The 12692-nt window shown below is 40.0% G+C and overlaps 1 protein-coding gene across 1 annotated transcript in view; it reads left to right on the forward strand.

The window, feature by feature from the left end:
* AXDND1 (axonemal dynein light chain domain containing 1) overlaps positions 1-8208 on the forward strand; it is a 117938-nt gene extending 109730 nt beyond the window's left edge. The window contains exons 23-24 of the mRNA XM_044003127.1: positions 6130-6221; positions 7971-8208. Coding sequence (XP_043859062.1) covers positions 6130-6221; positions 7971-8208 — 330 coding nt within the window. The remainder of the gene's footprint in view (positions 1-6129; positions 6222-7970) is intronic.
* Positions 8209-12692: the final 4484 nt, after the last annotated feature.

Here is a 12692-nt window from a genome sequence, read left to right on the forward strand (position 1 = left end):
CTGCCTCACTCCCCACCAACCTGCAAAAAAAGGCTACATAGTACTTTAAAGAGAGATTTCCTTACAATAAGCCCATGAGGTTGATTATTGCAACAATAATAGATAACATTTATATAGTACCATATATCTGACAAAGAATTTTCTTCACAATAGCTCAACAAAGTAAGTACCATACATTTTATTCTCCTCTTCCTCCTCCTCCTCTTCTTCTTTCTCCTCCTTCTCATCTTACATTGCTTTTGCCTCTGCTTCAAATTTTTTCACAGTTACTATTGCTAACTGAGTTTCCCTCCATCCTATTGGCTCCCCCTGATATTTACTCTATTTTCTATCTTTTTTCACCCTATCCCTCCTCAAAAGTGTTTTGCTACTGACTGCCCCCTCCCCCAATCTGCCCTCCCTTCTTTTACCCCTCTCCCCTTATCCCCTTCCCATCCTACTTTCCCTCAGGGTAAGATAGATATAATATATCCAATTGAGTGTGTATGTTATTCCCTCTTTGAACCAATTCTGCTGAAAGGCTCACTCACTCCCCCGCACCGCCCCCATATTCCCCTCCACTCCATAAGCTTTTTCTTGCTTCTTTTATGTGAGATACTTTACCCCATTCCACCTCTCCCTTTCCCTTTCTCCTAGTATATTTCTCTCAGCCCTTACTTTTATTTTTTAAAAGATATCATCCCATCATATTCAACTCATACCTGTGCCTTCTGTCTAAATATACTCTATTCAGTTACTCTGATAATGAGAAAACTCTTTTGGGTTACAAGTATCATCTTCTCATGTAGGAATGTAAACAGTTTAACCTTTTAATATCCTTTATGATTTCTTTTCCCTGTTTCCCTTTTTATTCTTCTCTAGAGTCTTTTATTTGAAAGTCAAATTTTCTATTCAGCTCAGGTCTTTTTATCACAAATGCCTGAAAATCCTCTCTTTCATTGAATTCTGATTTTCCTCCCTGAAAGATTATACTCAGTTTTGCTGGGTAGGTGATTCATGGTTGTAATCTCAGTTCCTTTGCTCTCTGGAACATCATATTCCAAGCTCTCCAGTCCTTTAATATAGAAGCTGCTAGATGTTGTGTTATTCTGACTGTGGCTCCACAATACTTGAATTGTTTCTTTCTGGCTGCTTGCAATATTTTCTCCTTGACCTGGGAGCTCTGGGATTTGGCTATTAATATTCCTGGGAGTTTTCATTTTGGGATCTTTTTGAGGAGGTGATCAATGTATTCTTTCAATTTCTATTTTACCTTCTGCTTCTAGAATATCAGGGCAATTTTTCCTGACAATTTCTTGGAAGATGATGTCTAAGCTCTTTTCTTGATCATGGTTTTCAGGTTGTCCAATAATTTTCAAATGATCTCTCCTGGATCTATTTTCCAGGTCAGTTGTTTTTCCAAGGAGATATTTCACATTGCCTTCTATTTTTCATTCTTTTGGTTTTGCTTTATTGTGTCTTGATTTCTCATAAAGTCATTAGTTTACATTTGCTCAATCCTAATTTTTAAGCAATTATTTTCTTCAGAGAACTTTTGTACCTCCTTTTCCACTTGGCTAATTTGATTTTTCAAGCTACTGACTTTTTTTCATGACTTTTCTGCATCACTCTCATTTCTCTTTCCATTTTTTCCTCTACTTCTCTTACTTTATTTTCAAAGTCCTTTTTGAGTACTTCTATGGCCTGAGACCAATTCCTATTTTTCTTGGAAGCTTTGGATGTAGGAACTTTGACTTTGTTATCTTCTTCTGAGGGTGTATTTTGATCTTCCTTGTCACCAAAGAAACTTTATAGGGTCAGCATTTTTTTCTGTTTGCTCATTTTGCTAGCCTATTTCTTGACTTTTAATTCCTTCTTAAAGTGGGGCACCGCTTCCAGGGCACACTGTCCCAAGCTTCAGGGGGTCCAAGGTGGTATGATTTAAGGAGAGGCACATTCACTACTCCTCTGGCCTGTGCTCTGATATCAAGAAAACACAGGCCTGCTTGCCCTCAAACCTGGAAGAGAATCCTCTTTCACTGTGGCTGCAAGCCCCGGTGTGCCTGTGCCCCTTCCCAGGCTGGGCTGCCTTTCAAGACTTCTTCCCAGGTCCCAGCATGGCCAAAACAACAGAGTGCTGTTTAATCTCCACCAGGCCAACCTCTCAACCCCCTCATCATCCTTGGGCTGAGTTCCAGAAGCAGCTGCTGCCACAGCTGATTCCAAGGCTCCTCTGGTGGCCTGCCTGGGGTTGGGTCTGCGTGGCATGATATGGAACTGTGCTCCACTCTCACACTGATACAAAAGATATTTCCTTCCAACCTTCTAAGCTGTCTTTGGCTGGAAAATTATCTCATCCCATCCTTTTGTGGGAATTGTCTTATGGCATAATTTGAAGGTATTTGGAGGGGTCTTTGGGAGAACTCAGGGAAGTCATTGCCTTTCTCCCACCCTCTTGGCTCCACCTCCCTTGCTTGTCATTTCTTATAGCACAATAATATTACATTATAATCATATACCATAACTTATTTAGCCATTCCCTGATTAATGGGTATCTCTCTGATTTCCAATTCTAAGCCACCACAAAAAGAGCTGCTATAAATATTTTTGTACAAATAGGTCTTTTTCTCTTTGGGATATAAACCTAGCAGCAGTATAGCTGGATCAAAGGGCATGCACAGTTCTATAGCCCTTTGGGCATACTTCCAAATTGCTCTCCAGAATGGTTGGATCAGTTCACAATCCCACCAACAGTGGTTAGCATTGCAGTTTTCCCACATACCCTCCAACATCCAATATTTTCCTTTTTTGTTATATTTGCTACTCTTATAACTGTGAGGTGAAACCTCAGAGTTGTTTTAATTTGTATTTCTCTGATCAATAGTGATTTTGAGCATTTTTTCATATGACTATAGATAGCTTTGATTTCTTTGTCGGAAACTGCCTGTTCTTATCTTTTGACCATTTATCGATTGGGGAATGACTTGAATTTTTATAAATTTGATTCAGTTCTCTATATATTTGAGAAATGAGGCTTTTATCAGAGATACGTGTTGTAAAAATTCTTTCCTAGCTTTCTGCTTTCCTTATAATTTTGGTTGCATTGATTTTGTTTGTGCAAAAGCTTTTTAATTTTATAGGATCAAAATTATCTATTTTACATTTAGCAATGCTCTGTATATCTTCTTTGGTTCTAAATTCTTCTCCTGTCCATAAATCTGACAGATAAACTATATTCCATGGTCTCTTAATTTGCTTATGGTATCACCCTTTATGTGTATATCATGTACTCATTTTGACCTTATTTTAGTATACAGTGTGAGATATTGGTCTATACCTAGTTTCTACCATACTGTTTTCCAGTTTTCCCAGCAGTTTTTGTCAAATAATGAGTTTTTGTTCCAAAAGCTTGGATCTTTGAGTTTATTATAAACTATATTACTATAATCATTTACTTTAGTGTAATTCATACCTATTATATTCCACTGATCTACCACTCTATTTCTTAGCCAGTATCAGATTGTTTTAATAATTATTGTTTTATAATAGAGTTTGGGATCTGGTACTGCTAGACAACCTTCTTTTGCATTTTCACTGGTTTCCTTGATATCCTTAAGCTTTTGTTTTTCCACATGAATATTACTTTTTCTAGCTGTATATAATATTTTTGATAGTTTTATTGGTATGTGAGAAAATTATTAATAAAAGGGTGTTTTGGAGACTCAGAGACACCCCTCCTCCCAACACACACACACATACAGGAACTCTGGCTGGTTTTGCAGAGCCAGCCCAGAATTAGGAGAATTTCAAAGGAAATGTAGAATGACCTTGCTGACTACCTACAGGAAGTTATCTCACTAAAACCACACCTACCTGAAGGCTTTTTCCCCTTGGAGGGCTCCATTCTCTGACATCAGCACACACTGCACCGAACCACCCTCAAATTCAGTAAACCAGTAGATTTGAATGATGCTAGCCAATTAACTTTGAGGAATGTGTAAGGGCGTGCTGTCCTCCGGCCAGTCAGAAGCTTACAGAGTCATGCTCTCTTGGCCCTGGAACTTGGAGGGAGCAGACGCAGCCCACTATGGTACCCGTTCATCTCTCCTTCTTAACTTTCTGAGCCATGTGCTCTCTTTATTAATATTTAATATATTTTAATATATGCTTAATGCCCCCAAACTGGTGCAGTAACCTCTAATTTCTAAGTAACAAATATATGATAAACCCCAGCTAATTTTCCCTAAAGTTGGGACAGTAATAGGATGATCCTGTATAATTTTTTTTTTTTTTTGGCTGGGCAGTGAGGGTTAAGAGACTTGCCCAGGGTCACACAACTAGTTAAGTGTCAAGTGTCTGAGGACGGATTTGAACTCAGGTCCTCCTGAATCCAGGGCCGGTGCTTTATCCACTGCCCCACCTAGCTGCCCCCTATCCCATATAATTTTAATTGCCACAGGTATGGCACTAACATTCACAATTTTTTTTTTTTTTTTAGTGAGGCAATTGGGGTTAAGTGACTTACCCAGAGTCACACAGCTAGTAAGTGTTAAGTGTCTGGGGTCGGATTTGAACTCAGGTACTCCTGACTCCAGGGCTGGTGCTCTATCCACTGCGCCACCTAGCTGCCCCAACAGTCACAATTTTAAAAAAATTTACTGTAGTATGGAAAAAGTTGGCTCATCGTAAATTAAAATCTATGCCAGTCTTTATATATTAAGTTTATTTTCTGTAATAACCACCAACAACAATGACCTAGCACTTAAGGTTTACAAAACACTTTCCTTACAACAAGGGAGGTACAGTAAGTTTTCACTTTACTTATGAGAAAACTGAGGTTCAGAGAAACCACAGGATCAGACTTAGAACAGAAAGGGACCTTAAGAGGTTCATTCACTTTACCCCTTTCATTTGCAAATAAGGAAACTGAGATCCATAATGGTTAAAGGACTTGGTAAAGTTCCAACAGCTGGTAAGGGGCTCAATCTAATGTTTATTCTACTATATGGCGGTGTCTGTGCTCGTAGGTAAAGTGACTTGCCCCATGGGGAACAAAACAAGCATATAACAAGTTCCTGCTATGTTCCAGGTGCTGTGCTAAGTGCTTTACAAAGATTATCTCATTTGATCCTCAAAACAACCATGGTATACAAGTGGCATTATTACTCTCATTTTCTAGTTGAGGAAACTGAGGCATGCAGAGGTTAAGTGACTTGCTTGGGATCACACAGCTAAGTAACTGTCTGAGGCTGGTTTTCAAGTCTTCCTAACTCCAGGCCCAGAGTTTTGTGAGCTATGGTGCCACCTCACTCCCCTGGTCACACCGCTAGCAAGTGATAAAGCCCAAACGGAAAGCCAGATTTCCTGACTACTGTAGAGCACTTTCCCCCTATTTTTGATGCTATTAATTGTGTCTTTAACTTTGGGTTCCCTCTTTTTATTAAGTATAGGATGTTAATTCCTCTACTCTTCCCTTTCTACTCATTCCCAATGTTCTTTTTTAAAATTTATTTTTATCTGAAACAGTAGTTTTTGTCCTTTGTTCTCAAAGAGGGCCATGACATCAGGGTGATGTCACGACTTACAATGAATTGGATTTCAGTGAGGGAGGGTTGTGCTAGGTCACCAACCTCACTCTCTCCTCCAGAGCCATCTGAGTCCAGGGGCAAGATATAGGAATGGAGATGGCCCTGGATGTTTGAGGCAGTCAGGGTTAAGTGACTTGCCTAGGGTCACACAGCTAGTAAGTGTCTGAGGTGAGATTTGAACTCAGGTGCTCCCAACTTCAGGGCCAGTGCTCTATCTACTATACCACCTAGCTGCCCCTTTATTGGAATCATTAATCAGCTGATTGGGGAACAGTCTTTTCTAACCCTAAGATTTGGTGACTTTGCATGCTGTGTAAACTATTCCATTAAAGGAAACACCTTTTTTACCTTTTCTTCCTTTCATTACACTCTTCCAGCCCAGCGGATTGATTTGGCATTTGGATAGAATAGCTATGTAGGCAGACCAGTAGCTGTGCTCTGTTGCTTGTCCCTACCAGCTAAAACTGGATACCAGGTTATGAATATAACGTTCCTAGAGCTTCTCAATCAATTGAAGGTTTACTCATCAAGACCCTTCACCTGTTCATATCTCCCCCGGTAGGAAGAAGCCCTTGAGCTTGCTAAATTCACCACCAATGAAAAGGAAAGACTTGAAGCACTGGCCCTGATTGAACATTTGCAAATGAAACTCCTGTAAGTACCAGTGACCATGGTGGGAAAAGAGCAAGGAGTGTTTCCACATAGCAAAAATTTTAAGCTGCAGACAGTGTTTAAGTTAAAGGGAATTGAAGCAATGGCTTCTTTTGTGACCCTCAATCAAGCCTCTGTTTTCATTCAATGGAAAAGTATTAAAGATAGTTTCAGTTTGTCCACATTGCAGCTGGTCTTTGGCCATGCTGCTTCCCCACTCCACAGCAACCCATGCCTCTGCAGTCCCATGGCTGCCAGTGCCAGCCGATTTAAGCCTTCTTTCCCCCATTAGGGATGAATGAAATGAAATTAACATCCATGGTAGTACCAAGGTCCCAGTAAAGTGACCCTTACATCTTCTACTTTATGGCCAATTCAGGGATGAGTTGCAAGAATTATTGGGGGGGAAATTGCTCTGTAGAATCTGTGGAACTTAAGGAAGAAGGACAAAACCAAACCACTCAATTCAACATTTATTATGCACCAGTTGTGTGCAGAACTGGGTGGGTGGGGGGAGGTATCAAGTTTAGATAATATAGAGTCTCTCTTTTCCCCATCTCCCTGTGAGTTTACTGTCTAGTTGGCAGTCAATAAATACATTTGGGGGTGGGGCAGGGCAATAAGGGTTAAGTGACTTGGCCAGGGTCACACAACTAGTAAGTGTCAAGCGCCTAAGGCTGGATTTGAACTCAGGTCCTCCTGAATCCAGGGCTGGTGCTTTATCCACTGAGCCACCTAGCTGCCCTCCAATGAATACTTTTTGATAAATTTGAAGGACATCCATAGAAGAGGTTATTTTTGGATGAAAATTTAGAAGTAAAGATATTGGAAGAGGGATTTATTTGATTTGGATTAGAGAGAATAAGAGAACTCATAAGTCCAACTCTTAGAGGGGGTGATGCCTTTTTTTAAAAAAGAGAGTTATTAATGAAAGGTTAATGAGAGGTAGTGTGGCATAGTGGATAAAGAGTCAGCCTCAAAGCCAGGAAAACCTGACTTCTGACTCTGACCCATTCTGGCTGTGAGGTACTAAGAAAGTCACTTAAATTCTCAGGACTCAATAATTCTCTAAGAATATTTTTGAGAGAAGGTGCTAACTTTACCTGGTAGAGGGAATTTGAATTGATGGCCAAATTCACTTGGAAATTTCAATAAAACCACGGGTCCAGTCCTTATTCCTCTCTCTCTCTCTCTTTTTTTGCAGGGTAGTGAGGGTTAAGTGACTTGCCCAGGGTCACACAGCTAGTAAGGTTTTTTTAAGTGTCTGAGGCTGGATTTGAACTCAGGTCCTCCTGAATCCAGAGCTGGTGCTTTATCCACTGCACCACCTAGCTGCCCCCAGTCCTTATTCCTAATGAAAGGTTGCTGAAAGTTGTATCTCCTTGCTTCCATTATATAAGGATCAGAATTCCGAACATCCTTACACTGAGATTCTATTTAGAAACCTTGAAGTGCAGAGATAACCCTGACAAATTCTTTCTTTCTACTGAAAAGTTCTTGTACCAAAGAGACTTGTAAACACACACACACACTCTCTCTCTCTCTTTTTTTTTTTGGTGAGGCAATTGGGGTTAAGTGACTTGCCCAGGGTCACAACAGCTAGTAAATATCAAGTGTCTGAGGCTGGATTTGAACTCAGGTCCTTCTGAATCCAGGGCCAGTGCTCTATCCACTGCGCCACCTAGCTGCCCCAAACCCTACATATCTCATTGATTTCTCCTCCCTACCAACCCGGGGTCTTGTCTATGGCAGAGATACAGAAGTTCGTGTCCAGCTTGCTGAAGAGAAATATGAAGAGATAAATGAGAAGCTGAATGAAGCCCTTGTGAAAAACCACGAGCTAGAGAAGGAGCTGGAGAAAGCCAACGCACGGTTAAATATTCTCTGCATTAAAGAACCAGACAAAGAAGAGGATCAGGATGAGGACGATGACAAAAAAGAGGAATCCCCTCAAAAGAAAGGTGATGGTTATATTCTAAGTTTAGAATAACCCCAGAAATGTTTTAGAAAAAGCTAAAGACAATTCAGGACACTTTCCTGTCTTATACTTAGTTAGAACCAAAGAATTTTAGAACTAAAAGGAATTATAGAACTTACTTAGGCCAGTCCTCTCATTTGGCAGTTTAGGAAGCAGATGCCCAGAAAAGCTAAGGAAATTTTGTCCAGGTCACACACAGCCAAGTTGGCATTAGAATCTTGAGCTTTTTCTACTCTGCCATATTGTGTATTGGTAATACATGTATTAGGAAGTCAAGTAAATGCCCTGGAAATCTTGTTTAAAAGCCAGGCATTTGGGGCAGCTAGGTGGTGCAGTGGATAAATCACCAGCCCTGGATTCAGGAGGACTTGAGTTCAAATCTGGCTTTAGACACTTGACACTTACTAGCTGTGTGACCCTGGGCAAGTCACTTAACCCTCATTACCCCACTTAAAAAAAAAAAGCCAGGCATCGAGGAAGTTTGCTCACTTTGTTGAGGTTCAGAGGTCAAAGGTACCTCAGCAACCATACAGGAAGCCTCAGGACTGAATTTATGAAGTCATTAGTAGAAAGGACTCCCAGGTAAGGAAACTGCCACCACTAAAAGCAGGCTGGCACCTTTGACTATTAGAAAGTTGCAGAAAATATTGAGAGTTTAAGTAATTCCCTGTGGTCACACAGCCCTATGTGTCAGAGCCAGGACTTGAAACAAGGTCCTGCTGGCTTCAAGGCCTCTCAGCCCAAGAAGTGGGCATCCAGCCTTTGCTTGAAGACTCCCTGTCTCCCTTTGCTAGGCAGCCTTCTCCCGCTTCCAATAGTTAATTGCAGTTATAACTTGTTTCCTTGCAATTTCTAGCCATGACACCTCGTCCTGCTCCCTGGGACCAAATAGAATGTCTCTAATCTTTCTTTGTTTCACATCGCAAGTCATTCAGTACCAACTGGGAATAGTCTAAATGGGGCCACTCCCAGATTTAGTGAAAAATAAGAAGCTTTTAACTTTACAAAAGATCTATTCCTCAATCGGGAAAGATATCTCTATTCAGAGTAATGGAATTTGCTTTTGTCCAGCCTGTTCTTCTTCAAAGGGTTGGTTGAAAACCCAGGTTTAGGCTATAATATAAGCTAATCATACAAGTGAATGACACCTTCTTATTCTATTCCTCCACCTTGAGCTCCCACTATTGTGAGAACTGTCATAAAGCAAAAGCAGAAGCTTCTCTCTATAGACAGAGTGAAAGAAAATCTACCACTTTAAACTGGAAGGAGAGGAAAAAACTGAGACAGGAAGGGCCAGCTGAGAGGAGCTGAAGTCAGGGAACAGATTTCTAAGCACAGCAACCCTGTCCTGAATTAGCTCAGCTGTCCCCATATATTTTTCCCACCCCGTCTGACTTTTGTCACTTCATTTTGTTATACTGCCTGAGGTTTTGCCAATTAGAGATTCATTCTCCCTAATAATTATCTCATTCATTCATTATCAGGATTCCTCTTTGCAAATGTTTCTGGGAGAGGATATTGGGTTACCACATTAGTAGGGACTAGCTCTTTGAGAATGAGTTGTTATTTTATGTACTGTGTGATAGAGTATTTATTATTATCATTGCATTTCCCCCCTCACAGAGCCTAAGGATAATTCAGGGAGTAAGGAGAAGATCCAGCAAACGCAGGGTAAATCTAAGTCATCCTCAAAATCGAAACACTAATGATAAGTAACTTCTCCAAAGATATTTCATTTGCTCTCACTCCTAGTGATTACATTCACTGAATACAACAGCCCCATCGCAGAGCTATACAGCCAAAAATACAATTCAAGGCATTGACAGTGCTCCCAGGAAAGTCAGACAATACTTTTTTTTTTTAAGTCACAGTGATTGTTAGAGTGAATTAGTGTAATACTTTGGTGTACAGGGAGAGCCTGAATTAAACGAGGCTTGTGCAAAAGTTGGTGGATCTCTTAATTTATCTTCTGGTAGAGGTCGGTGACTTTAAACTCCTCCAAGACGTGACATGGGAGCCAAGACTAATGAGACCTTAAGCTGCATACAAGGGAGATGATAGTCTCCCTGTACTCTGTCCTGTTTAGTTCTGGGTATCAGTTCAAGAAACTAGAGATGGTTAGCCTAGAGGGGAGAAGACCTAGAGGTCTGGTCAAGGGAATAAAGACACGAACATGATCTTCAAGTATTTGATTGATCACTATGTATAAGAACGGTTAATTTTGTATTACTTTGTCAAAGGTCAGAAAGGGGGCATTCCCCAAATGCTCAATATAAAGAAAAACTTAGTGTCCCAAAGAGAAATGAGCTGTCTCATCACTGATGAGCTCTGCCATCCCTGGAAATCTTCAGGCAGAAGTTAGATGATTATCTCTAGGGGGTATCACAGAAAGGTCTCCTATTCAGATGAGAATTTTACCCGGTTGCCTCTGAGGTCCCTTGACTCCACCAGATCTCTGCACTCCCGTTTCTAAGTTGTGCTCCACTGTGCTATCCTAAATTATGATAATTATGATGCCAAAAGTTCACCTACTCAGTAATGTGAATTATAGAGAGAGGAAAACGTCCAGCCTTCTCTGTGGCCCATATGAATGAAATTTTTTATCTAGATTAGATAAAGAATTGATGAAATATTATGTGCCAGGCTAAGTGCTGAGGATACAAAAGCACTAAAAAAATGAGATGGTCCCTACTTTCAAAGAGACTACATTTTAATGGGGATTTTACAATTTAATAAAGGGGAGGTAGAAAAGGGGAGAAAAGTGCCCACACGGAGGCAAGGTAACCACTGAAGACCAGTTTGTGGGTCAGGAAAGATCTAGCATTGCTTAATTCTCCCTTTTCTTGCTGCATACTACCACTATTTTTGTCAAAGTTCCACAAAAAATAAAATGATAGGTATTCCTTTCTATCCCTATCCAGCAATCCGATATATTTGTTTCACTATTACGGACTTAAAACCAGCAAGTGTGGCAAGCATCACTTCAAAATTGGGTTTATGGAATTTTGCTAGGACCTGGAGTTTTCTTAGCTAATGTCTTGGAGAGATCAAAGTTTGGGCTAAAAAAACAACAATCCTGCTATATGGCATACAAAGACTCCCCATCACAGAATAGTTGCAAATATGTCAGAATACATCTCCTTATAGAAACAATGTCATAAAAGACTGGTTAGGTTCTCAGGACAGCCCACAACAACTGATTTCAATAACAATGTAATTGAACTATGTAGTCCTGAGTTCAGGTCAAGGGACTCAGAAACACATCTCAACACCAGGCAATTGCATTAGATACAAAATGAAAAGTGTTGGAGGGGAAGTGGTTCAAGTTTGAGAGTGTGAGAAATTTATTACCAGGGCCTCCCCTTGCTGAGAGAGCCTGACTGAAGGTCAGGTCAACCTGGTGTCAAGAAGCTCTTTGTTATAGCCTGAGGATTTGAACTCTGACCTCAGCATGTTCTATTCATGGATTGCCTTCAAGTCATGTCAATCAATGGACTTGAATGCTACCAGCCAATTAGTTTGAAGCAGTGTGTAAGGACTGCCTCTTCCAGGGACGCAGGAAGGGCTGTGTTCTCTCAGTTCATTGCTGGAACCTCGTGCTGGTGGCAGAAGACTTGGGAGAAGAACCAGGTCAGGTTGAACTCTTCTCTCTCTAGGGTAGATAGGCTTCCCTGTCTTCCTGAACTCCATGTGTTCTCTCTTTACTCTTTAATAAATGCTTAATGACCAAAGACAGGTGCTAAAGCTTCTAATTTATAAGTAAACTCTAGCTAGCTTTCCCTACACTTGAGACAGAAATAGGCTTCTACACATTTAGTTTTACTCGTCATAAGAGCATCTTAACCAAATTGTTATTGCTTCCCTGAATTGCCTCTAAACCCATCAATCCTTACAACCTGCTATATTTAAATTGCTAATGTTTGATTTGTTACTTGTTTTGAATTTTACTAGTAAGGTTTTATCATATTATTGATTTTTCTTGAAATAGCTTTAAAAAGCTTTACTATCTTCCAAAGTGTGATTTTTATTATGCCTTGGGACCATTCCACCCGCCTCTTACTAAGCATCTCTGATTTTATAATGGAAGAGAACAGAAAAACTAAAGTTACATTATTTGTTCTAGAGGCAGTTTTTAGGAATGCATTTATCAGGGGCCAATAGTACAAAATTGAACATTTTTGCTAATATAATATGTAAATTATATGTTTTTTCTTTTAAAGAACTAATACTAAGTACTGTACTGAAAAAGGTAAGATCAGTGGCCCCATATTGATATTGATTTTTCTTCCATTTTTTTACATAATTAGGATAAATAATAATGGCATTTATATAATGCTTTCACATTTACAAAGTACTTTATACATATTATCTCACCTTACACTCACAACATCTCTGTGAAAGAGGTGCTATCATTAATTCCATTTTTACAGATGAGAAAACATTAAGGCAGACATTAAGTGACTTGCCCAAGGGTCACTCAGCTAGTAAATATCTGA

This window comes from Dromiciops gliroides, chromosome 4 (assembly GCF_019393635.1).
Source record: "Dromiciops gliroides isolate mDroGli1 chromosome 4, mDroGli1.pri, whole genome shotgun sequence".
Classification (NCBI taxonomy): domain Eukaryota; kingdom Metazoa; phylum Chordata; class Mammalia; order Microbiotheria; family Microbiotheriidae; genus Dromiciops; species Dromiciops gliroides.